Source organism: Anguilla rostrata, chromosome 12, assembly GCF_018555375.3.
Source record: "Anguilla rostrata isolate EN2019 chromosome 12, ASM1855537v3, whole genome shotgun sequence".
Classification (NCBI taxonomy): Eukaryota; Metazoa; Chordata; class Actinopteri; order Anguilliformes; family Anguillidae; genus Anguilla; species Anguilla rostrata.
This window is the reverse complement of record NC_057944.1, coordinates 31,193,757-31,218,922: the sequence shown is the minus strand read 5'-3', so window position 1 is coordinate 31,218,922 and position 25,166 is coordinate 31,193,757. Positions and strand designations below refer to the sequence as shown.

General features: G+C 48.0%; 1 protein-coding gene across 4 annotated transcripts; it reads right to left on the bottom strand.

The window, feature by feature from the left end:
* Positions 1 to 90: 90 nt before the first annotated feature.
* Positions 91 to 24,937, bottom strand: wdr62 (WD repeat domain 62). 4 transcript variants are annotated; one of them, XM_064301610.1, is made up of 33 exons: positions 24,782 to 24,937; positions 24,428 to 24,567; positions 22,869 to 22,960; positions 22,087 to 22,149; positions 21,330 to 21,387; positions 19,991 to 20,161; positions 18,995 to 19,132; positions 18,178 to 18,360; positions 17,489 to 17,649; positions 16,722 to 16,917; positions 15,594 to 15,743; positions 13,654 to 13,817; positions 13,080 to 13,171; positions 12,785 to 12,910; positions 12,495 to 12,565; positions 12,135 to 12,256; positions 11,598 to 11,673; positions 10,879 to 10,990; positions 10,703 to 10,766; positions 9,587 to 9,712; positions 9,147 to 9,289; positions 8,999 to 9,060; positions 8,504 to 8,782; positions 7,133 to 7,290; positions 6,742 to 6,863; positions 5,737 to 5,865; positions 5,046 to 5,157; positions 4,719 to 4,812; positions 4,369 to 4,429; positions 3,746 to 3,868; positions 2,682 to 3,434; positions 2,242 to 2,336; positions 91 to 1,693 (listed from the first exon to the last, which is right to left on the bottom strand). In XM_064301610.1, the coding sequence occupies exons 1-33, from the start codon at positions 24,810 to 24,812 to the stop codon at positions 1,439 to 1,441; spliced, it is 4,722 nt and encodes a 1,573-aa protein (XP_064157680.1). In that variant the 5' UTR covers positions 24,813 to 24,937; the 3' UTR covers positions 91 to 1,438. The 4 variants fall into 4 exon arrangements, with proteins under 4 accessions (XP_064157680.1, XP_064157681.1, XP_064157683.1 ...); XM_064301611.1 differs by having other exon boundaries at positions 6,742 to 6,860; XM_064301613.1 differs by lacking the exon at positions 3,746 to 3,868.
* Between the last annotated feature and the right edge of the window lie 229 nt (positions 24,938 to 25,166).

Below are 25,166 nucleotides of genomic sequence, written 5' to 3'. Positions count from 1 at the left end.
CTCCTTTCTTCAAATTTACATACCCCACCCTTTAAGTTCCAATAAGTAGTTACTGAACTTAAACAGACATACATTGTGCTGCATATAAAATCGTTTACCACAAAGTGAAATGTTTATTAACACTGAAAAGAACAGACAATATGCATGTGTGTAATACCACAGGGCATGTGTAAATTATTACCAAAATAAAGTATTTACAATCAATGTACAATTGTACTGGAACATTACGACAAAAGAAAGCAACACAGACATTTTAAACAACACAAGCAATCGTATGACCAGTTTTAAGGACAGCCAGCATGATGGAAGCAAGGCTCTGTACAAACATGTTAGTGAGAAACACATTCTGTATTCTGAAAGTATTCTGTACCTACCTCGGCCAGCGGTAGGGTCAACTCAAACTTCAATTCAGAACACGTGCATTTTTCTCTCCGCTTAAAAATTTCACAACTGCCTGATCTCAGCTGAGAACAATGAACATTCTGGGAAAAAAAAAAAAAACACCATGGTACTGCGCTCGCTTGTTCAAGACAACTGTTCTGCCACACGAACTCAGAAAACCATCAGCATTTTCTTTATGGGAAATCTTGCACAATCAATACAAATTTATTTTAAAAATCCATAGTGCCTAAAGGGTAAACACTTAAAAAAAGCCCATAAAGTGGCTTTTTTTAAAAGCCACTTTATGTTGGCAGTTTGATAGACCCCATGATAAAATCCAAATTTGCATGACACAGCACACTTATTTTTCACACCTAAAAAAAGAGAAAACAAAAAAAGGAAGAAAAAAAATACTGAAGCAGGTCTACTTCTCATGCATGTGACTAGATACACTTAAGATTTAATGTAGAGCACTGCACTGAAGAGATCATCTATAATTGAATCCCAACAACATTGTTGGCAGAATTGTGCAACAGCTGGTAAAAATCATAATAAATTCATTTAAATAAATAATCAATAAAAGACTTAAAACAAAAGCATACTGTAAACAAACCATAAAATAAGAATAAATTATTTTTTAAAACAAAAAAACAAAAAGGTGCACAAAATGGCAGAGAGAGGAGACCACCTGCACTAAGAATCCCAAATATAACCTGGTGGGGTACAGAGCAGAGGATCATGGGATGCTGCTCTGCTACAAACTGCTGATCCTGACCAAGGCGCGTAAACACACAGTCGCAAAGCAGGAGCGCAAATCTAGGACCAGTTCAGGTTTTTGATCTTTTAGCTTGAATTGGACAAAGACATGAACAAGCCCGCTTTTCAAATACGAGCATGGGGCTCCCCGTATCCCCTGAACAGGAGGTGGTGGTGGGGGGGGGGGGGGGGGGGTCAGTGAGCACAGTAAATATGATGGCAGCAAAGTACATGGGGTTGTGTGAGACAGGAGTAAGGCTGACAAGCTTTATAACAGTCCCTACAACGGGGGCATCCGTTCTCAGTTGCAGTCCAGCTTCTTTTCCGCGATGCGCAGCAGCATCTCAGAGTATCTCTCCAGCAGAGCCACGGTCCTGTCGTCCTTCAGCTGGCGGCCGGGGGACTCCTCTGCTGACGGACAGGAAGCCTTTGGGGGAGGAGGGGGCGGGCCGCGTGTGCACACGCCGTCCAGCTCTCTCTGCACCGCGGCGAAGGCGTCTGTCAGGATGGCCCTCATCTGCAGTTGCTGCTCCGGGCTGTCCCCCGCAGAGCACAGCTGTGCCCAGCAAGCAGAACAAGGAAACACAACCAGGCTTTAGTGCATTCTGGGAAATGAAGTCATCTTTTGGAAATGCCAGTGCTGGCCTCCATCTAAAAACATCAAAAGTCACATCCATCCTTCCTTCACTTGACCCAAAGAGCGTGGTCTGGTGAAGGCAATATGGCAGACACCTCAACCGTACCCACTGCAGTAAAATGAAGCAGGGAAGGAGAATTTGAACACGCCCTTGGACTTGGCGATACAACCCATCTTGTCAATGACACTGAAGGCTGTGGGCTCAGATTCAAATCAATTTCTCCATCTAAGCTGACGTCTGGGGTGAGCGCTATGGTGTAAAACGGCTGATGAGGGGGCTGAGCTTTGGTGGTGGGGGCAAGAAGTTCCAAGAACCACCCCTCCAACTATTAGATCATGAACAGCACTACAGACATGGCATCCACATCACTCATCATCACTACTCTAACCATCACTGATCATCTGTGGTTCATTCGTAAATCAGATTGAGGCTGTGCCGTAAATGCATGGCGGTGCCGGCGGCTCACCTTGCTGTACAGGCCAACCGCTCGGCGCATGGAGTGCTGCAGCTCGTTCACCACCCGCTTGCAGGTCTGCAGATTCAGCGTTTCGGTCCCTGCATCTGCATACACACAGACACACACACACACAGACTGACGTTAGACATCACCTACAGCAGCAGGAATCAGTAGAGCATGCACTGGGGGCACAGCCCTGCAGTGGGCTGATAACCACACAGCCCTGCGAGCCTCACCAGCGTCACACAGATGTGAGATTCCAGGGACTGTGCTCTGTGGCTAACCCAATGGCCAGTCACTTCTGACCAATCACAATCTTGTGTGGACGGGGCTCCAGTTGGAGGCAGCTTATCGGGCCAACTCGACTTTTACAAAGAGGGTAATTTTTCAAGGAATGCAAAGGAAGACACACACACACTCTGTTGTACAGTATCAGTAAAGCACCGTACCTGTGTTAGAAGTCGGGCCCTGTATCGGGGTGTCTGCGCTGGGCAGTGTTTCTCCAGGGGAGGGGATGTGAGAACCAGAGATGGGGTTTTGGTGCTGCTCTTCAGAGGGGGGCTCCCTGTTACCAAAGGCCTGGCCCGGTGCATCTGCTGGGGACTGCCCCCCACCGCTGGCAGCCTGCCTGGGCTGGGCGGGGCTCTGGGCCTGCGCCACACCCCTGGGCGCCAGGCTCTCCTCGATGCTGCTGATGTAGCTCCGCCCCTCCTTGCCTAGTGACCTCATCTCGGTGGGCGTGACCAGGGCGGAGGAGTGGAGCCCACCCACCGTGCGGCGGCGGGGCCTGAGGGGAGAGGGGGCGGGGCCTGGGCAGGAGGGCGTGGCTCTAGCGCGGTCTGGTCCGGAGAGGTCCAGGTGGAGGGCGGCTCGCGCGCTGTGATTGCCGGGGGGCGGAGCCTGGCTGACGGACACGTGGGGAGTGGATGCGGGGTTTGGGCAGGCCGATGGAGGGAGGTTCTCCTTGCAGTCCAGGTCCGCGGGCGGCGGCTCCTGGGCGGAGGGGGTCCTGGGACCGGCGCTTTTGACGGGCTGCAGTTTGTCTGTCAGGTTCTTGGCGCGCGAGCTGGCAGTGGTGCCCATGTAGCTCTGGCGGGACGGCCGGGCGAGGGGCGCTGGGTCCGGGCCGGGCAGGGGCGGTTTATGGGCACAGACTGAGGCACAACTCTGGGAGTTTGGTGGCTGAGCCTTCACTGCCACTTCTGGGGGGGGGAAAGTTTTAAAAGGAGGGAAAATAAAAAATGACAGTACTGAATGAGCCCAGAGAGGCAGAAATTTCAAAAGATCAAAGATCATCTAAACTGTGCTCAAAGCCTGATAAAAACATGGCTGCCCTCTGACTGAAAGGACCAACACCACAGAACAGGTCTAAGCCAGTGAGATTCACAGAGAGAGGGACACGGATAAAGTGAAATGAGGTCAGAGCCCCAGGACCCGATGTCCCGCCAGTGAAATCCGCCGTTTCAGTGTCACCCGTGCTCTTTACACATCCACCAGGCCCCACAACACACACCTCCCAGAATGCTTTTCAGCTGGAACGTGCCGATGGTTTTGCGGCTCTTCAGCGGCGGCTTGCGATGAAGAGTCCAGGTCGAGGAGCTTCTCCGCGCGGGTGGACGGGTTTCGACAGCTCGCGCTGCGTCGCCCAACGACAAGCCCCACCGTGAGATCACTTCCTGCTCCACTGCCGCCACGTTTGTTTTATTTTACCTTCATTAAACCAGGCAGGTCAACTGACAACTAAATTCTCTTCTGCACTGAACATCTGGACAGCGAAAGTGGGCGGGGAATGGAAGGGACTGTGTAGCCAATCAGATGGAGGATGCAGAGAGCCAGTTATTGTGGGAATTTGAGCAGGACACCAGGCAACACTGCTATTTGTTTGAAAATTGGCACAGGGACATTCAATGAGCACAGTGAGACAGAACGTGGGCTAAACAGCACCTCCTGCAGCACAGTGTTCCTGTCACTATGCTGGGGGCCAGGTTTTCCCCAAGTCTGCCACCTAAGCACCAGGCTTAACTGCTGCACACACATTTAACACAGGCACACTTCAGGGCATGAGCTCCCCACGGTATCCACACAGCGACCCACAATTTCTCTGCTGCTCAAGTGCTTTTGGGAGGCGGGACTTACCGCTTTCGGCGCCTCCCTCCTGAGGATCTACAGAATCGTTAGACAGGGGTCCTGAGCAGACCTGTAAAGGAGGAAACACCCCCTGGTCAGTACACCCAAACACAGTGCTCTAGAGGAAACAGCACATGATCCATTCAGTCACATGGGACAAGCAAAGCCCAAAGCCTGCTGGGATTTTAAAAACATTTTCGAACTGCCTCCACCCCCGCAGACCTGGTGTGTTGCATGCTTTGCATTCGCCAATGCAGCATTTACTGCGCTGGAGCCCTACATTTCCCCCATACGGCATTTACTGCACTGCATGTAGAGGGCACAGTGCTTTTTCATGGGTGTCTCTGTTGGGACGGTACCTCTGCCTGGGTGGGGCTGGTAGCACTGCTGCTGGGCTCCTCAGAGATGCAGGGGGGAAGGGCCGAGGGGCGAGGGGCCAGTCCAATCCCCACTCTGCAGGGGAGGAGAGAGGAGGATGCCCCAAAATTCAGGGTTAAAACATGGCTTCATACAACCAGGCCCAAACTCCAGAAACAAACGTACACGCAGGCAGGCAGACGGAGTGACAGACAGACAGTCCTTCTGAAACAAGAACAGTGAGCAAACTACTGAGCAAGATCCCGATAAACAGGAAGCGAGAGAGACGGCTAAACTTGATCTTGAAGAACAGGAAGTGATGAGGCGACCTGTGGCGGGTCTGGAAGCGGGACAGGAAGCGGGTGGAGATGCTGAGGCGGGGGTTGAGGAAGAGGCTCTCAGCGGGCTGCTGCAGGTCCTGCAGGTCCGTGTCAAACTTCTCTGCAGAGGGGCGGAGAGGCGAGGAAGCGCATTCATTCTCATCGCCCATCGCTATCAGATTCGTTATAAGACCAGGGCAGGGTGACGACAAGGAGGCCAGAACCAGGGCTCAGACGGGTAATCATTACAGCACACAATTTTAAATATCGATAAAATGTGCACAATGTAAATTATTTAGCTTCTCTCCTAATATAACAATTTATCAAAAATCACTGAGCATTTTGTGAATAAATCTTGGTATTGTTAATTAGGAAAATGATGGAAAACATGTTGAGACCAATCATCTTTTTTTAAGGGAATTTTTCCACCCCCCTCAATTTTCAGCTCAGGAGTCACCCCAGTTTAATGAATGCACTAAAGGGGCACAAAGATGAGGGAACCACTGTACATTCAGAATTTGACCAATATGCTGGAAGAAACTACTCTTAATAAACAATGCTAATGGTAAAAAAGCTAATTACTCAAGGGCACATAGGCTATGTATTTTAAAGGGGCACATATTTATAACAGCAGCATACACTAGAATAGTAAGCCCCTCCCCCCCGTGACGGTATGGGCGGGGCACCCAACTGGGCATACCATTGCTGGCGAGGCAGTCGGCCAGCGTATCGAAATGATGGCGCAGGAGCATCTCCGGCTCTTCCTCATCCTCTTCCTCCTCCAGCCCGGTGCTGCCCGTGGAGCTCACCTGACTGAGAGAGTCCGTATCTGTGGGGAGAGGAGGGGGGGGGGGGTTAGAGCGAAAATTAGCCTCATAAAAACTTTACGAGTTGCAAGAGCACTGTTATCAGCTGTAAACAGGTGTATGAGGCTTGCCCTCGTTTACATCATTCGCTTAGCAGAAGCTCTTATTCTGACTGAGAGTCTTTGCAGCGTTTACTCTACATTGCCTCATCTGTGGCACACCTCCATAACATCAGCGCAGCCACCATTAAATAAAAAGTAACTAACAGGATTTATTTAGGAAAGCCACATTTGAGGATGTGCAGTCATGCAGTCAAGGTAGCGAAAGGTAGCTTTTCAGTGGTGACATTAATGCAGGATTCAAGCTTTTTAAATTTATTTTTAACACAGGTAAAAGAGCCAAAATGCAGGGAAAAATACACGGTTCTATAAACTCAGAAACTCTGAGGTCTTAAATTAAAACAGAAAGCACTCCTTGGGTTGCTGTTAAAATATTATTAGCCTGCGTGGCAAAAATTCATCTTGATCAAAATGGCAAAACATTGTAGCTTCTCATCCTACCAATCCTACCATTTCACCCTGCTTCTGTTAGAAGTGTCATAATGAAATTACGAACAACGTACATTTATTGTTACTCTTGTGAGTTGGCATATTACAGCAGCGTCATGGCTACCGTTACCCCAGCCGCCCATCAGCTGTAAGTTACAGGCTACAACATGTCACGCCACCACGGAAACACAGACACACTGCTCTTTGCATATAATCCATTTATACAGCTGGATATTTTCTAAGTACCTTGCCTAAAGTTACAATGGCAGCAGCCCACTTGGGTTTGGAAACAAAAACCAGAGATAGAAGCCCAGTTCCCTACTGGCTATGGTCTGGGGGGGAAGGTCTTACCTTCCTGGGGCTGGTCCTGATTGGATGCTTGGCTCTCAGCTGAGCCAACACAGAAGGCGCTGTCTGGGCTAAGCCCCTCCCCTTGTCCCGCCTCACACAGCTCCTTCACATCAAACTCACTGCTGAGAGAGATCATCGTCAACCATCATCTCCATTATGCATTTTTCTGTCAATAAATTATTTCACAGACTATTCATCAGTATTAATATTTCAAATCAATGTCTCTGGGCTTAGGCAATATCCTTAAGAGTATTTCCTGGTGGAAAAACAACCCAGATATTAATTTGTGGGAGAGGAAAGGATAGAGAGGAGGGATTAGAGGAGAGAGGGGAGAGAGACAGAGCAAAGGAAAAGCCTTGATCGCAGCTTGTGTAGCCGCGACCTGACCTACCCATCCACGCCTGCAGGGAGTGCTGTGCTGTTGGCGGGGTACATGATGTAGTCGCTGGTTTCGGGTGAGTTCAGCGCAGCTGGGAACAGCTCCTCGCTGTCCGGCAGGGGCAGGAAGGCTGGCCTGGGTCGACCTGAGGGGAACGGACCCTGGGAGTCCTGAAACAGGAGGAACACGTGGAGAAGCGAAAGTTGAGGACGGAGAGTATCTCAGTGCACGCACAGTGCTGCAGCACCTGAAACACAGCTCAGTGCACGCACAGCGCTGCAGCACCTGAAACACAGCTCAGTGCACGCACAGCACTGCAGCACCTGAAACACAGCTCAGCGCACGCTCAGCGCTGCTGCACCTGAAACACAGCTCAGCGCACACACACGCAGGCACTGAACAGCTCAGTGCACCCAGCGCTGCGCACCTGAAACACAGCTCAGCGCCGCACAGCGCAGCACCTGAAACACAGCTCGGCACGCTCGCGTGCTGCACTGAACACAGCTCAGGCGCACAGCGCTCTGCCAACCAGCTCAGCCACGCCAGCGCTGCTCAGAACCGTCAGCCCCCACGCTGCTGCATGCACAGCTCGATCGCTCAGTGCTTCCCAGCCAGAGCGTCCTCAGCCTCCCTCTATACTGACTCTGTTCCCTCAGCACCTCCCTATCCTTCTCTCCCATTCCCTACCTTCCTGCTGCTTCCTTCGGGGAGTGAGTGTGTGTGTGAGAGAGAGAGAGAGAGAGATAGTGTGTGTATTTGTGTAGGCACTACGGCTGCAGTGAAACACAGCAACACATCTCCTCCTGGGGCTCTCTGTGCTGGAGATCAGCTCTCTTAGCCTCTTCCATCACTACACTACATCACCAACACAAACACACACACCAACACACAAACACAGAGCTCACACTGAGCGTACAGTTCTCACACACACACACACACACACGCCCGCCCGCACCTTCTCATCCACATCACTGACATCACTCTGACATCACTGCCCAATCATACTTCCACCAGAGATGATCTCAGACAGGAAGCTGCAGTTCATAAATGAGGCCAGGATGACTTTGGACTTAACTGTGTTTTAGTGCCAAAAGCAGGGCTTCTCTGGGCCCTAATGGGGCTCATTTATGTGGAACCACAGTTCAGACACATTACTGTACATCAACAAAGGAGCACATCTATGGCAGTGCAATTAAAGGGACAAAATGAGCCGTTCAATTTGTTTAACACTATCAGGAGGACTTAAGTGTGAAACTGAGTTAAGAGGAAAGATGGGAGCATTCAGCTCAGTTTTCCATGGCTCTCAAAGACCTTAAAGCACCATGCGAAGGCAGGAGCAAAGCATCATGGGAGAATGCTGGTGACTGAGCTGCACACACTCACCTGCTTCTCCTCATCTTCCTCCTCCTCCTCCTCATCCTCACCCAGCAGGCTGTCCAGACTCTGGGGGTGGAAGCGAGGGTCGTCCTCCTCTTCCTCGTCCTCCTCCTCCTGGCCTCCCTGGCTCCTGCGGGGGCTGGGCGAGAGGGGCAGCTGCAGGCTCCGCGTCTCCAGGACAGAGCGGATGGCCTGGGGGTCCGACTGCTCCGCCCAGCGACCCCGGGGCTGGTAGGGGCCCGTCTCCTTCTGCTCTGCGGGGTTAGGGGCAGCCCCAGCGGCTCCCTAAATCACAGTGAGTCAAACTGTCTATACAGGAGCCCAAGCATTTCCCTCAGGCATCCACTAACAGGAACATAGCACCCACCAGCACAGAGCCACAAAAACAGGGTTTACACAGGAGGGAGGAGGTATTTGGTACAGGGGTACACTAAGCACTCGGGTAATTGGTACAGGGGTACACTAAGCACTCGGGTATTTTATTTTTTTGGGGACACTCACCAGTCTCCTGGCCCACATGGGCAGCTTGCCGTTGGTCTGCAGGAAGGTGGGGTCCAGCATTTCTGTAGCAGGAGAGACAGGCGGGATTAGACACAGACGGAGGTGGCGGTGTGGAGATCTCATTCACGCAGTAAACCCTGCTGCTCACCCTCTACAGAGTCGTCCCTCGCCGGAGTTTTGGGGTTCTCCTCCGGGTCCTCCCTGCTCACCCCTCCTTCCTCTTCCTCCTCCTCCTCCTCCTCCCCTGTCTGTGGGAGGACTGGGCGCGGCACTGTGACGTAGGTCTGCCTCCTGGAGAAATGAAACGAGAGGAAGAACGTTTATAAACCCGAAACGCCACCACGCGCAGACTCATTTTACCGTTCGCCATTCGAAGTTTAATTTATTCACTTCAATCAGGCAGGTCCACTAGAAACTCTGCACTGGCCTCCTGGGAAATCTGAGAGAGGGAAAGGAAGGGGACCGTGCAGCCGGTCAGAAGCAGGCAGTGATCAGGCAGCCGGATGGTCTCTGTGGGGCTGGCACACTCCGGCGCAGTTTTGGTGGCGAGTGATCTTCAGCGGGGGAGCAGGCGGATCGGGGCCGTACCGTATCTGAGGGTTGTGTCCGGGGGCCCCGGCGGAGCCCTGAAGCCCCGCCCTCTGCCTGGTTTCAGCCAATCGCTTCCTCATGGAGTTGGTCATCTGCGAGTCCAGCCGCCACACGAACACGCAGCTGAGTCCATGAAAACAATGAGAACAAAGCTTTGAAAAACACCACCCATTTCTCCTCAAACACGTGACACATCCCACACATTTCCATGTTAAATAGAGGGGGTTTCCTACAACAGAAACTAAGTCATTCCTGAATCACTTCCAGTTAATCATCCATTTTACCGAATGGGACAGCTGACATCATCCCTGGCAAAAATACTTCTGCAGCTCACCCTTCTAACCAGTAGGTGGCAGCACTTTGGTTAAAATTCTCCAGCGCTTCTCAGGCAAATTACACATTACATTACATTACAGGCATTTAGCAGACGCTCTTATCTAGAGCGACGTACAACAAGTGCATTAGTTCAAGGTGCAGAGGAGCAAAAGAAACACACAAGTCACCCTGTTTAAGGGCCATTTACTAAACAAATGTAAAACAAAGGATGTTTTAGCCACATAACTGAATCGCATTTCAGCCTGTAAAAGCACTTTAGACTGATACAAGGGCAAGGAGCTTGTTGCTACGCAGAAACAAAATTCATTTTTACTTCATAAAAACACAGCAGGGTGGGACTCTTGGCTATCAGTGCAGGATTTGAATGCTTTTTATTATAATTTGCATGTGAGAATAACAAGATACAAGGTTTAGGACAGCGTTTCCCAACCGGTGTGCCTCTGCTGAGGTCAGGTATGCCGTGTGAAAAATCCTTAAAATTTTTTAAAAATGTTCAAATTAATTTAAAAAACCTAAATTAACAAATCCCATTCACAAAAGCCAAAATAAATGTCATTAAAATGCATATTGCTTAATTAAAACCCCAAAAGAACATTTAGGCCTACGTGCGGGCGTGTGTGGAGGGGGGCTGCGGGGTGTTTATTTTTTATGCTTTTGAGAGTGGTGTGCCATGAGATTCTGTAAATTTGGAAAGTGTGCCGCGGAAGGAAAAAGGCTGGGAAACGCTGGTTTAGAACATGGTCATGTGAGAGTCAGACCCTCAGGGTGCGTGCGTACCTGTCTCCGGACACGGTGATGAGGTAACGGCAGTCCTGGCTGAATCTCATCCCGGTCACAATTTCTGGAGGAAGCAGAAAGAATATACACGCAGCACTGTAAGCAAACTCCAATTCCCATAATTCCCCAGCCAGAGTTGCAGTGGTAGATGGGAGCATGGGACAGAGAGAACTCACCAGAGTGCCCAAACAAGGTGGCCACGCACTCCCCAGACTCGTAGTCAAAGATGCAGATGTTCTTATCCGAGCAGCTGGTGGCGAGGTACATCCCTGAGGGGTCCATCCGAACCTGAACATATACACAATGGACACAGCCAAGGTCCCCTTAATCCCTTAATGTTTATTATTTACTTAATAATAAAAAGACTACACCTCGGCAGATGCTCTCAGCTGCAAATATAAGTAAAAAAGTAAGGCTAAGTAACAAAGTAAGGCTAATGCTTTCGCGAGAAAGACAGGAATATCAAATAACTATGGACAAACACGTGAAGAACAGGTCCTTAAATCCTTTAAGGTCCTGAAAAGTGTTCCTGAAAACAGCCTTAGGCCCGAAACGTATCTTATGTAAGCATGTGAATGTAAATGACAATGCCGGACCAACGCACCGCAAACACACGGCCTGGTTGTATGTATATACTTAACGTGCGTTCACATGTCCCTGTGGAGCTAATAAACCCGAGTCCTCAGGGGGGTGATCCAGGACAGTGGGGAAAAGACTGAGTGGAAGAAAGCACAAATGGAAGAAGACCGCTTCATCCTGTTCCTTCATCCTTCGTCCTGTCCGTGTTTGCGTACTGACGCAGGGCGTGTTTCGGGCCTAAGGCTGTTTGAGCATAGCTCACGCCCCGGACCCTGTTGTTCGTAGAGAAACAATAGCTCTCTCTCCTCTTCCTCACCTTCAGCAGTGTGCCGTCGTCACTCAGAGAGCCTTTAAAACTCCTCTTCATCTTCCCACTCCTCACATTGTACACTCTGCAACACGAGGGACACGTCAGCCTTTCACCCCAGTATTACCATCTAACTTTCTGTCCATTACAACAGGCAAAATATTTCTATGAACAACCGCACTGGTTCATTTTTTTATTTTGATTTCTTTACCATTTAGGGAGTAAGATCACAAACGTGTGATTAGAATTTTCTTAACTGAACATTCTAACGCTGATGTAACAATCACTGCTGGTAACTGCAAGCAATGGAGCTCTAGAACACTGACGTAGAACACTTAGACCCTCTTCAAAAGGGTTAAATCTGAAACCTTGTTTGTGTGCACAGCTGTGACACAGGTGGCGCTTCCCAGTGAAAGTGCTGCCTGTTGCAACAAATGATAGGAACAGCAACAGGCCGACTAATTTCCTTGAGAATGTATTTAAAATGTGATCAATCATCTTTTGGGCAGCTCTCATGGGTCTGGGCGGCAAAGGGGGCGAGGGTACCGGATGTTCCGGTCCTGGCAGGCGATGGCGGTATGGCTGCGCGTAGCGTCCAGGTCCATGTCGTACAGCGTGGTTTTCTCCACTACGTGGTGGGACCGTGAGAAGGACAGGCCGTCTGCGGACTGGAGGCAGACAGACAAACAGACACAAACAGGACGGTCAAACAGCACCAGTACACAGAGATATGACTGACCTTCAGGCCTATTTTAATCCATGGCTTTTCATTGGCAGAGTTTGCTGTACATTTAAAACAGAGATAAACACGACAGCAGTACCGTGCTTCTCTAGTGAAGACCTTTAAGCCTTTAAGCCCTGAATTCATTGCGATTGACGGTACTGAGCACAGCCCTACAGACCCACCTCCTCAGCTGTGCGGAAGTAAATGCTCTTATCAGCTCCACAGCTCACCATGCGGACGTCTGGGCCCACACCTGCACAGACACAAACACAGGTACAGACTCTACACACACCTGCACAGACACAAACACAGGTACAGCCTCTACACACACCAGCATAGACACAAACACAGGTACAGCCTCCACATACACCTGCACAACCACAACCAAGATGCCGTCTCACTCAGTCCCAAGACACAACACTAGTCACACGCCATTCTGCAAGGAGAGGAAGGACGGGCAGGAGGAACTGACCGGTGAACTTGATGGCGGTGATGGAGGCGGAGTGGTCGTACACAGTCTGCTCCAGGCTGTACTCTCTCTCCATGTTGAAGATGTGAATGAGCCTGTCGCGGCTCGCTGAGGCCAGCAGACGCATTCCTGGGTAAACGCACAGACACCGCGTCAGCACGGACACACATACTACAGTCCCACTCACAAAGCTAGTCACACATACAACGCACCCACTCACAATGCTACAGACACACTTACAGCACTACACACCCACTCACACGCTACAGACACACTTACACCACTACTCCAGTCTTACCGGTCTCTGGGGGGGAAAACTCCAGACACAAGACCTCAGAGTCATGGGCCTCGATCTTCAGGAGCTCATCCATGAACTGCAGACCAAAGACACTGTGGGCACAAGGAGAGAACACCGTTTGTGTGTGTTCGTAACACAAAAAAACACATGCATGCACATATGAACAAAACACATGGATCGCACACGTGCACAAAATGCATAAATCACACGAATGCACGAAGAGCTTGGCATCATCTCCAAGTATACAAAAGAGATGTTAATGAAAAGGAACTTTCACAAGGGAATCATCTTAATCTGACGCCCAAACAATGGCACGCAAATACCAATGACACCACAAGCATAACAAGGGGACACCGAGCCATTGAAGATCAGCCGAATAACCTGCAAGCAAACCTCTGTGAAACCATCTGAATTCACAGTACTGGACCATCCCAAATGAATAAGTTTCATTAAAGCAACATGGTCACTGGAGTGGTCTAGGTATTGGTCTTTGAGGAAAGCAGTGAGAGTTGCAGAAACGGTGTGATGCCAGATTTGGGTAAAAGGCAGGGTCTGTGCGCGACGGCGGTCTCACTGGAGGTTCCCGTTTCTGTCCCCTGCCGCCAGATGCTGGCCGTCCGGGCTGATCCCCAGAACTCGGATCCCGGACTTCACGTCCGCACCGCTGCCCTCTCCTGGCTCGCCCTCGCTCTGCAGGTGCTGCGTGTCTTTCCCCACATACACTATCTTCGTCAGGTCCTGCTCCGGCACAAACACACAAACACACACACACGCGGGTACATCATGAGGGCACGCATGCATCAGGCCAGAACAAGGACCATGCATCAAGTCAAAGTGTTGCTATTTTTTAAATGACAATATCAGCACTACTTGAATAGCCTCTTGCTTTGCCCTTCTGAAAACAAACGTGTGAACAACTATTGAGGAAAATGACATAAGCATCAAATTCAGTACTTTCACCTGAAGGACTGACTGCCACGCTCAACAGTGCTATAGGTAAAGGAGCCTGTTCCAATCTAGGTAGGGCTCATAATTACACACATGCATTTATACAATGAGAAGAACACATTTTCAGAAAGGGTTTTCAGAGTAAATCACTACTGAATAACACGTAGCAGCAGATCAACATTCCTGGACTTTAAGCGCATTAATACTTTGGATTACAAACATGCCATGTGTCACCCATAATGAGGAGAATTATTGCCATTTTTAAAATGTCCTCCCCAGGAAACAACAAGGGCAGCTGCTGCCAGATATTTCATTCATTGATTATTAATTTAAAAAAGACACCTCACAGGGCTGCACACAGGCTGCTACCAGAACTAGCGTGATTCATTTATTTTTCTTTTTTCTTGTTTTAAAATTCAGAGAGCTTAAAATCAAGTTAAATCGTGAGTAATCACACGGTTGAGGAGTGCAACAGGCCTAAATACATCATTTACATTTGGGGAAAATTAGTTTTGAACCAGTAGTGTGCATTTCTTTTAAAAAGCTTGGAATAAGAGCTTGAGAAGAGCCCCATAACCTGAACAATAAAGACCGCTGAACTCCTCTCGCTGACGGATTTGTAAAAATAACCAAACCCAGAGGTTTCATTTAAAGCTGCAGTCATGCTTACTTGGTACCAACCACAGAAACTGCATCTGTGGGAGAAATCCAGCACCAAGCACTGAGAAGGAGTGTTTGTTTTCAGTGGTTTACAACAACTTTAACCGTTTCCACATATAACTGACCCTTGTATTAAATGACTGGATTGTGATAAGACTTCTGCTACAGGAGATTGAGAGAGACCTAAAAGGTCATCAAGTTATGTTTAAGGAGCCACTGGGCAGCAGTTATGATAACCGGAGGGTGGCATTTTAGCAGGTGAAAGGTCACCATCTCGTATCTCAAAGCTGCTCCTTTACTTGGAAATGTTGAGAGACTGCAGGATGTTATTTACATGAGTCGCTTAGCAGCCAGCTTACTCCACAGCTTGTATTCGTACATACAATCCCTTGGACATTTACTAGGGCAATTCAGCTGCAGTTTCCTACACAAGGGTGCAACAGCAGTGCCTCATCTGGGAATCCACCCGACAACCTGCCCAGTTCCCAAACCACTATACTGCACTGCCAAACTACATGCATCACAACGGGCCGTGAAGGAAAAGCATAAAGCTTCATACACAGGGAAGACACCCTGTCATTAGCAACATTAACATTAAGAACAGCCAATATAGCTTTAAATACAGGCAAGACACCATGTCATTATCAACATTAGCAAAACGAACAGCCAATATAGCTTCACACACAGGGAAGACACCCTGTCATTAGCAACATTAACATTAAGAACAGCCAATATAGCTTCACATACAGGGAAGACACCATGTCATTGGCTACATTAGGATCACTGACAGCAAATATAGCCTGAAATACAGGGAAATACATGTTGTTAGCAACATCAGCATCAAGAGCATATACGGGCTGGACACTCCTACAGGAACCCCAGAGCGGTGCAAAGCGCAGCTCTTACTTGGCTGTAGAGGTTGCGGTGGCAGACGGAGGCGGGCCCCTGGTTTTGGGGGTCGCTTTGCCACAGCCGGATGGTGTTATCAGACGAGCAGGTGAGGAAGGAGCCGGGGGGCAGGCAGGGCACAGATGGCTGCCCCAGATCAGGGTACGTCTGCAACAAGCGCAACATGCAGGTCATACACCGTCTAAAACCATCACTACGCCAATCGTTTTTAAAAGCTGCAAAAATAAATAAATAAAATGAATAATTCATTTCTAAAGGCTGAAAGGAAAACTCAGACTAAAACACTGACATTGTTAATAAATATGTAATAGCAATGTTAAATTGACCACAGGGTTTATTACCTGATTTTTAAAAAATATTTTATTTTATATACTTTATCACCTTTTCCAATTTTTCACTTGCAATCCAGTCAGGCTTCTTCCGGGTCTGCTCCAGTGTGTCATTTTCCCACATTACCCAAATTACTTTCCCCACCCCCATTTGTGAGAAAGTTAGCTAAAAGGCTAAAAGCAAATTTGGAGATCGTGGTCACGTCCCCAGTCCCCCATGAAGCCACGCTGTTGCATTCTGGACTATTGAGGCTGCTAGCATGGCAGAGCTCAGTATGTCCTCCAGGTAAATTATTAATTTCTCTCAGTAGGAGTATTGCAGAAAGTTGATCAGCTGATCAGTCCATTTTCACAAGTATTCAGGACAAAATTTCTCTTTCGTACGACTGTACATTAAATTATCAGGGATCTGCAGGAGGGCTTTAACGTTTCACTAGCAGAAAAGGTTAACGCTTTACCTCAACACACAAATAGAATTATTTATTTAGGTTTAATACAGACAGTGTAACAGGGTTAAGGTCTACCAGTTTCTCCCTTTAGAGGGATATTTCACTTTGGTATAATGCATAATTCTGTGGAGCTTTTTCTATTGTATCTGCATAGCGTGAATACCAGCATCAGTTGTCCCTGTTCACCGTTCTTCCCGGTTGTCCGGCCCCCAATTCACTCCCATTCATTTCAGGGACCTTTCCAAAATTAATAGCTTTAAAACAGGATAATAGATCAGAGAGTACTAATGCCAAACAGTCCCAGTTTTTGAGATAAGCTGTTTTCAGGTTCCAAAACTGCCACTCACCTCCACGCTCCACACACAGCCGCTGTGATACAGGGCGGAGTACACCTTCCCCACGCTCCGGACGTCACGCACGTCCCACACGTACACACTGTGGTCATTGTACACACAGGTCAGCCAGCAGGTCACAGGGTCAAAGGTCAGGGCCACTGTGTCTGGATACTCTGCCTCTGGAGATGGCGATGGCGAAAACAGGTGACTACAGCAGAGAGAAAGGGAAAAATATATACGTACATTATACAGAATGGGCATTCTGAAATGATGCCTATTTCAATAGCTTAATGATACCATTTATTGCAGACTCTATGCCAAACAATATAGTAAACTATGTTCATTTGAAGTATGTTTTTGAAATAAAATATTCTCCTAATGAATTTTTCAGGGCTCAGAAAGGAGAGTAAACCATGAACATTTGTACAGAACCCACAGTGATGTGCACTGCGCGAGACAAGCTATATTTATTATGTCACAGCAGCAAGGCCAACAGTCAACATGCTGCCAGTTTCTTTAGACTCGCCAGATTCTCCACTCCACATTCTTAACATTCAACACCCTGTCCCCCTACCTCGGAGGCAGAAACATTTCAGTCTACTTAATATTCAATAAGGGGGCGTGGCTAAGCACTTGAAACTGCCGTTGCCAATGGAAACCTGGCGTAGTTCAGAGGCGGCGAGGGACAGGAGGAAGGCAGGAAGCGAGTATCTGGCGGGCGCAGAACCTGTGGCTCCGCCTCTGCTCAGTGTGAGTGACGCGGCGTCGGCGGCACCCACCCCGGCTGGACTCCCTGCGTAATGTCCACCCCCAGCCTGTGGGGGCGGTGCAGGGTGGTGATGTAACGCAGGTCGTGGGGGCTGAAGACCCGCACGGTGCCCCCCGCGCAGCCGCAGAAGACGTAGTCCTTACTGACGGTCAGACAGCGAGCGGAGGGGGTCTGCAGGGGGGGGAGAGGACAGGCAGAGAGAGAAATACATTTACATTCAAACGCAAGTCACATTAAAGTTATTCACACGGCTTACATATATCAGGGACAATTCAATTCCTGGAGAGCCAGAGTGTAAGCAGGTTTGCTTCCACTGATTACCCTGGCTCAGTTAGCCTATTAAATCTGCACACCAACACAGGTTCCCTCATATATGAGACAACAGTAAAACATTTGCTAAAGGGACATAAACCCATTAATCACATTCATAAGTGATAGCTGTTCTTATCTAGAAATTTGGCTAAAATGTCAGAACTCACCTGTAAATGCCAGTAATGTAATGTAATGTTAGGCTTGGAGGGAAAACCTACAGGATGGCAGATCTCCAGAAAAGGGTTTGTAACCCCTGCTCTACACTGCTGTCCCAAAGGGGGCATTTCACAAAGCTGAAAGGGGTGAGTAAGGCTGCCGTTGCAGAAACTGAAACGGATGGAACGTAAACGGCGGAAGTGATCCCGCTTCGCGCGCGCGGATGCTAACCCTGAGGTCCACCCAGGCCTCCAGCATCCTGCGGCTGTTGAACTGGCACAGCAGGCCGGAGCTGGTGATGCAGTAGGTGCTGCCCGCCATGTTGCCCCAACCGCACGCCAAGCCGCAGAACATGCTGTTCCGCTGCTCCCCCAGCAACCCCGACCGGCCTATCAGAGGCACCGTGCTGTTCACCTGGGGGAGAGGCCAAACAGAAACAGTCAAATCAGTCCCATTAAAACATGGCCACATGGCAAGATTTGCAGGCAGCGCAATAAAAAAACGGTGATAAGGACAAGCGGGAACTCCACCAAGCATAAAGCATATTGGTAACATCCAATAGATCAACAACAACAACAGAGATTGGTGGATATATTGCTGGGCACCCTGTGAGTACCCAGGAAGTAGTACTGGGCAATCACGTTTCATTAGTTGTTACCAACACACAGTGGCAGTTTTGGAACCAATACACCCCATGATGGGCGGAGGCCTTCTCGGTTTTATCCTAGTAAAGTGACATCACAGCGGTCTAGTTCCCGCTATATTTTCATAGACTGCGTTGTTGCTGTTCTCGTTTGTGTTAGTGTTAATCAGTTTAACCTTGAGGGTCCAAGTTGAACTATGCGGTTGTTCCCTGCACTTGGACCGGTACTTCTCTCTAGGGTTTTCAACATACTAGTTCCTGGTTATGGTTATACTCTTCGTTGTAAGTCGCTCTGGATAAGAGCGTCTGCCAAATGCCTGTAATGTAATGTAATGTAATGCTATATGGCCTTGCTTGTAGGCGACCCTTCGCTTTGAGCCGAAGGTCTGATGGTCTCTCACTCACCCGCCGCTCCTTGGACGCGTCCAGGTACCAGAATTTGACATGTCTGTTCCCCGCCGTGACGAAGTAGCTGTTGTCCTCTGAGAAGGACACCGACAGCACTCGGCTGGACACTTTGTTGGAGGCAATGACAGTCCCCTTCTGCAGGAGGGAGGGAAAGAGAGACAGACCTGTTAGCAGAACAATCAAACCCACTGTAAGCAAGGGGTCAGACTCCAGTCCTGGAGGACCACAGGGCCTGCTGGAGTGCTGCTTCTTGGTGTTTCTGCACCGACGAGACATCCAAGTCACAGCACTTCTGTTGCTAAGGGCTACAGCCCATCAGCTGATATAAAAGGTACATTTTAAAGCCTGAAGAGAAAGCAATAAAAATCTTTGAAAAAACGTCCCATGTTTTATCAGTGAAAACTCGTATTATAATGTAGTGTCAACATCGGCAGAATCAACCCTGGAAAGTGTGTGGTAATGCAAAGTCAAAGAAAGCTGCAGTACATCGCTGTCAGTTACCGGTAGTGATTGTTACATCAGCATCAGAATGTTCTGCTAACAACTTTCTAACCACAAATGTGTGATCTCACAGCTTAAGCATTGAGCAGATGCTCCTATACAGAGCAACACTATTAATACGGACCCTGGCCACGCAGTGTGTCAGACCAGGAGTGCTGATGTCGGATCAGGTTGGCCTTTTGGGTCATACAGGAGAAGGGTTAGGATACAAGAGTGGAAACCCTGATCCCAGATCAGCACCCATACTCCGGGTGGCAGTGTAGTATAATGGCTAAGGGGTTGATCTTGTAACCTACAGGTCGCAGGTTCGATTCCCTGGTAAGACACTGCCATTGTACCCTTGAGCAAGGTACTTAACCTGCATTGCTCCAGTATATATCCAGGTGTATCAATGGATGCAATGTAAGTCGCTCTGGATAAGAAGGTCTGCTAAATGCCTGCAATGTAATGTAATGTAGTCCAATATTCTTTGAGACCGAGTCTGGCACTCACCCTCCACTCCCAGACGCTGACGGTCATGTCGTGCTGGTAACCCACGGAGACGATGTAGGTGCCGTTGGTGGAGAAGGCTACGCAGGCCACCCCATACTTGTGGCACTGAACCTCCGCCGCCTGTGTCCTCTCCGCTACGTCCCACACCCGCACACAGGGCATGTGACCGCTCTGTCACACAAATACACAGACAGGCCCCAATCACAGACAGGTTACAGCAGAGGATAAGTAAACAGTTCTCCACTTTCCTCATCCTTGATTTCCCAGGTGAGCCACTGGGAAGTTAAGACACTTTGAACAGTCTGGTCACCATGTACCACACTTCTGTAGTTGTCTCAGATTAAATCTCAACCAAAAACAGAAAGGGATGACAGAGCTTGTGATGAACCAAAGCGAAAGGCTTTCCATGAATCAGCATGAGTCCAGACAGGGTTAGAGGAATGTAAACAATGGGCATCAGGAATGTGGGGCAGTAGCTTCCCCATGATACCATCAAAAAGACTAAAACTGATGGGAGGGGGTTCCAGGTTCAGGGCTCTGCTTTAGCATTTCACTCATCTCCCTTAGGGAGAAAAAGCATTTAACTAAACCAAACTGAAGCATTTCACCATTTCACTAACTGAGAGCAAAACAGGAAAGCGCAATGTAAGCTGTGCGTGTGATGACCCAAAGAGAAATGCTACCTGAGCCAGCTGAAGGCCCGTGGATCATAGTGTGTTATGAGGACATCAGCAATGCGTTACAGGGATTACAGCAGCAAAGGGTGGACCAACTATATTAATGCCCATAATTTTGTATGAGATGTTGGATGTCAGGTGTCCACATACTTTGGCCATGTAGTGTACCATGTATGCATCTGCTTATGGGTGAATGGCAGGGGCAAGGAAGTGGTATATACACCACATCTTCCACATTCACTTGCACTGGTGTTTACACACCACATCTACTGCATACAGCACACTGGTATATACACACCACATCTCCCGTATTCACTTACACTGGTTTATACTCACCACATCTCCCACATTCCCTTACTCTGTTATATACACAACACATCTCCCACATTCACTTACTCCGGTATATACACAACGCATCTACTGCATTCAGTACACTGGTATTTACACACCAGTTCTGCTAAATTTACTTGCACTGGTAAATATACACATCTTCTATATTCAATGATAAATACCATCACTCCCCAAGTCCCCATGCCCCCGCTATTCACCCATAAACAGACACACACTCAGGAATAATCACATAACCTCATACAGATACAGTAAGGTGACTCATGTTTTTTTTAGTTTTTTTTTTTTAGCTCATGAACTTTCCAAGTGCTTACCTCACCAGTGACCAAGTATTTTCCATCTTGCGAGAATGCCAAAGCAGAAAAGGGTTTCCTGAGAAACAAATGGACAGAAGGGCTTAATGAGAGAGGGGTGCACTCAGTATTACATTTGGAAAACTATACTCAGCTGCTCAGTGAATTCCAAACTGTACATTTAAACAAGCTTTCCCCTCGATTCCCCTTCCCCGACCTCAAATGTACACAACTTCCTTAAAGGGTCGACTAAAATCGGCAGAACTCTCCCTCTAGTCCTCATTAGGGATATTAAACCCAAACAGTGTAAGTCCAGGCTGCTGTGGAACTGGCTGTGAGCTACTCTCTCAGGATATAAATCAACAGAGAGGGGGCTTTAAACATGTAGTGGTCTCAACAGGACCCCCCCCCCCCTCAAAAAAAAAAAAATACCCCCACAGCCTCCAATTAGCAAGAAAATTCACCAGTGGGGCATAAAATAAAGATCTGAACCACAAACAGTCAAATTGACCAGGAGTATAATAAAGATGTGAACAGATTTGCTAAGCTGCATTACTGCTAGCCTCAAACATCCAACTTTTACTCAGTTTGTGCTGCTCAGCAATGACCACAGACACATTAGCTACCAATGGACCGGTGTGCCAGAACTGCGGAGAAAGAACGGAGTGAAACTGCACTCTGCAAGCAGACATTCATCACAGCGGCATTTCGTGTTTATTAAACAGCGTGCAGTTTACAGTAGGTTTCGCATCACATGGGCGGGAACTCGAACTCGAACCTGGAGGCGTTGAGAATGTGGCCCTGCTTGACTTTCCTGGGGTGAAGGATGACCACAACACACCTGAAAAACAAACATGAGTCACTGCGTGAAACAGACAGAGAGACAGGCCACATTGGGTGTGTTTTGACTGCAATATAGCATAGAGATAAAAATAAACCATTTGTTTCCATTCTTTCTCTAGCCTACAGAGAAAGAGCAAAGAGCTTCTGTATTCCTGTGCTCAATAGCCGTCTGTGTTCACACTCCACCCAGCAGTCACACCCCAATCCCTTTCACAAAGAGTAACACAAGGAAAACAGTCTTTATGTAATCCATCCGTAGTTAAGCTTAAAATCGGCAGGGAAGTGAAGTGTTAACACATTATAGACTAACGGCTGAATTCCATTAGATTTTACACAAAATTCTTATCCAGTCCATTTATACAACCAGATCATTTACCAAAGCAATGCAGTATCTTGTTAAAGGGTTCAATGACAGCACCCCATCTGGGAGTCACACCCACAACCTTTGAGTAACAGGCCCAGTTTCCAAAACCATTATACTACACCCTCCCTGATCATCCCATTCTCCCCTTTTCTTAACTACAGAAGCCTGTGGTAAGCAACAGCTGCTCCAAGGGCTTTAGAACATCCCTTGAAATTTTAAATTATGTGGTCAAGTTTTCAGAAGATGCATCACACTGAAATGTTTTTGTCAACAGAAAGGAGTAGTGACTTCCAATGTTAAGAACAAGGAGCTGACATATAATATCTGGGGCTTCAACGGCAGTGGGGACTCACCCGGCTGGATATGCCACCAGTCCTGTGTTGGGGTCACAGGCTAAGCCACAGCTACTTGAAGTGGTGATCCCAAGAACTTTCTCTAGAACCACCTGGAACGTCAATCACAAGGCTCACCAAAGTCAAGAACTTGCTAAACTAACACAACTCCACTTCTGATTGGTCGTACATCGACCAAAACGCGAGCCATCATGAATTTAGCCGCACCGGAGACGCAAGAATCCTGAGGGCCGTATTGTCGCGTCTGACAGACGATGGCATGCCCGTTTGGCATCGCAGAACTGCACGCAGGCGACGGATGCGGCCGACACAAGCCCGAAATACATGGGGAAACCTGAGCCGTGCACAGGCAGGAAGGGCCGGAGACTCACCCAACCTATCTGACGCCTGACACCCGTCTGTCATTTAACTACTGTTGAACATGGGAGTTTGGACCCATGGAAACCGGCGAGGTGTTAGTTTTTTCATCACGTTAGGTTAGATCTTACTTATTAAAACTTGAGCTCTCTGCAGCAAAACTGTCAGTTCTATTGCAAACGTTCTTACGACAACCACATATTGGCTAAGGGTTAACTATGTAAGCTACTGCAAAATAGAGCCTGTAAATTGATTAGACAGCTAACAATTAAGAACTAAAGTACCGACAACAAATGAGCAATGGTAGCTATCCAAGTTAGGGCCACATTGCTTTGCTAATACGGACTTGTTTGTCGAGTGAGTGAATACGAAGGGAGAAATATCAAACAGCATAACGTATATAAATTAGCTAGCGTTACAGTAGCTGACAGGACAACAATCCGGCCATTTAACTGCTTATCTACCTAACTAACTTTAATGACAGCCGCAGTGTTAAACACCTAACGTTACTCCTAATGAAATTCTTTGGTGCTGCACACAGCAAATGTTAAAAAACATTTTTTTATTAAATAACAGTGTAGTCGTAAATCAGCAACCTACTGTTAGACTAGAGGTCTATGCGAGTTAACGTTATTCCTCTTTTGTTTGTGGGTGACAGGGTCTGACAGCTTGGCAAGTTTGAGTTCAAATGGCCAAAGTGCTTAAGAGTTGGCAGCAGTCCGATCAATCCTTTCCAACCACCAAAACGAATGTAACTGGGAGCAGATAGCGGTAGCTTCGTCCTGTATCCAACTTAGCCAAATGACATCATACGGAACTTGAAAATAAATTATTTGTTATGGTCACGTAGTTAGTTAACACCCTGAATGCGAAACATACAGTGACATGCAAGAAAACACACTTAATTTACTAACTTGAAGTTATTTTTAAGTTTAATTTGATCAAGGGCCCAAGCTGGATAGCCTAACGGGCTAAGTTTGCAATCGCTATCATCCATGAAGCTTTAATGTATAGGGCATGTGATGGTATCTTGATGTCGTATCGTTGTGATTTCTCGCGTCAAGACCATGATAGCCAATTTAGCGGAGACAAACTGGCAATTTATTAATAGCGGACTAAAATCGGAAAGTTAGCGAGCCAAACAAACTAAGCTTGAAGTGGCAGCGTTAACTTGGCTAAAGACGGTATGAAAAGCTCCTCACCCGGTTGTGGATATTCCGCCTCGGCTGACTGTGTCGAACTTTTTTCCGCAAATGCATGGCTGGAGGGACACTGATATTAACAGTTTTCTTAATTCTTGAACCAGAAGGGTTGGTATTTAAACCCCCATAGCACGGTCCTTCTGCCATGGTAAGAAGGAATAATTAGCCAAAGTATCGAACAGGGTAGTTATGTAACGTTCACAAAGTCCAAAGCGTGTAAAACTGTTGTTCACATCAAGTCTGTCTTCAATACTCGAAGCTATCTTAGTTGGTAGTTTCGCTCGCTAGCTAACGTTAGTCCCCATAATTGTCTAAATAGGCCTCATGACTGGACTACAAGATAAGTTTGTTTACTTTTCAGTGTTTTCATAAAGGACTGATCCATGCAACTCGCATATCCTTTTAAATGAGTAACAGTTTCGAGTCTCCTCGTCTCTCTCTTCTTGAACACTTTGGTAAAGTCACGCAAGTTCAGCTCAGCAACCGGAACTTATGACGCCCGTGTAACCGTTGGAGACGGCGGGAGACAGTTTTAAATTTACACCGCCTTCTCTGATTGCGCGATTCCTGCACGGGCAGAAACCAAGCCCCTCCTAGCTAAATCCGATTGGTAACTTCCCTGCCTGGTAGCCAATCTACTGAAATCGATGATTCGCCATAAACAGAAACCCCTCCTGCCTTAATTCGATTGGTTAGTTCCCTTGAGTGGAAGACATAATACAAATGTCAATTTCGCTAC

What these genes read in the sequence shown, in the direction of transcription:
- wdr62 (XM_064301610.1), bottom strand. Translation starts at nt 24,812, where the DNA reads ATGGATCAGTCCTTTATGAAAACACTGAAAA. An exon ending in CTGGTGGCATATCCAGCCGG is followed by an intron (nt 22,150 to 22,868) that starts GTGAGTCCCCAC and finishes TTTGTTTTTCAG; the next exon opens with GTGTGTTGTGGTCATCCTTC. An exon ending in GAGGGACGACTCTGTAGAGG is followed by an intron (nt 9,061 to 9,146) that starts GTGAGCAGCAGG and finishes CTCCTGCTACAG; the next exon opens with AAATGCTGGACCCCACCTTC.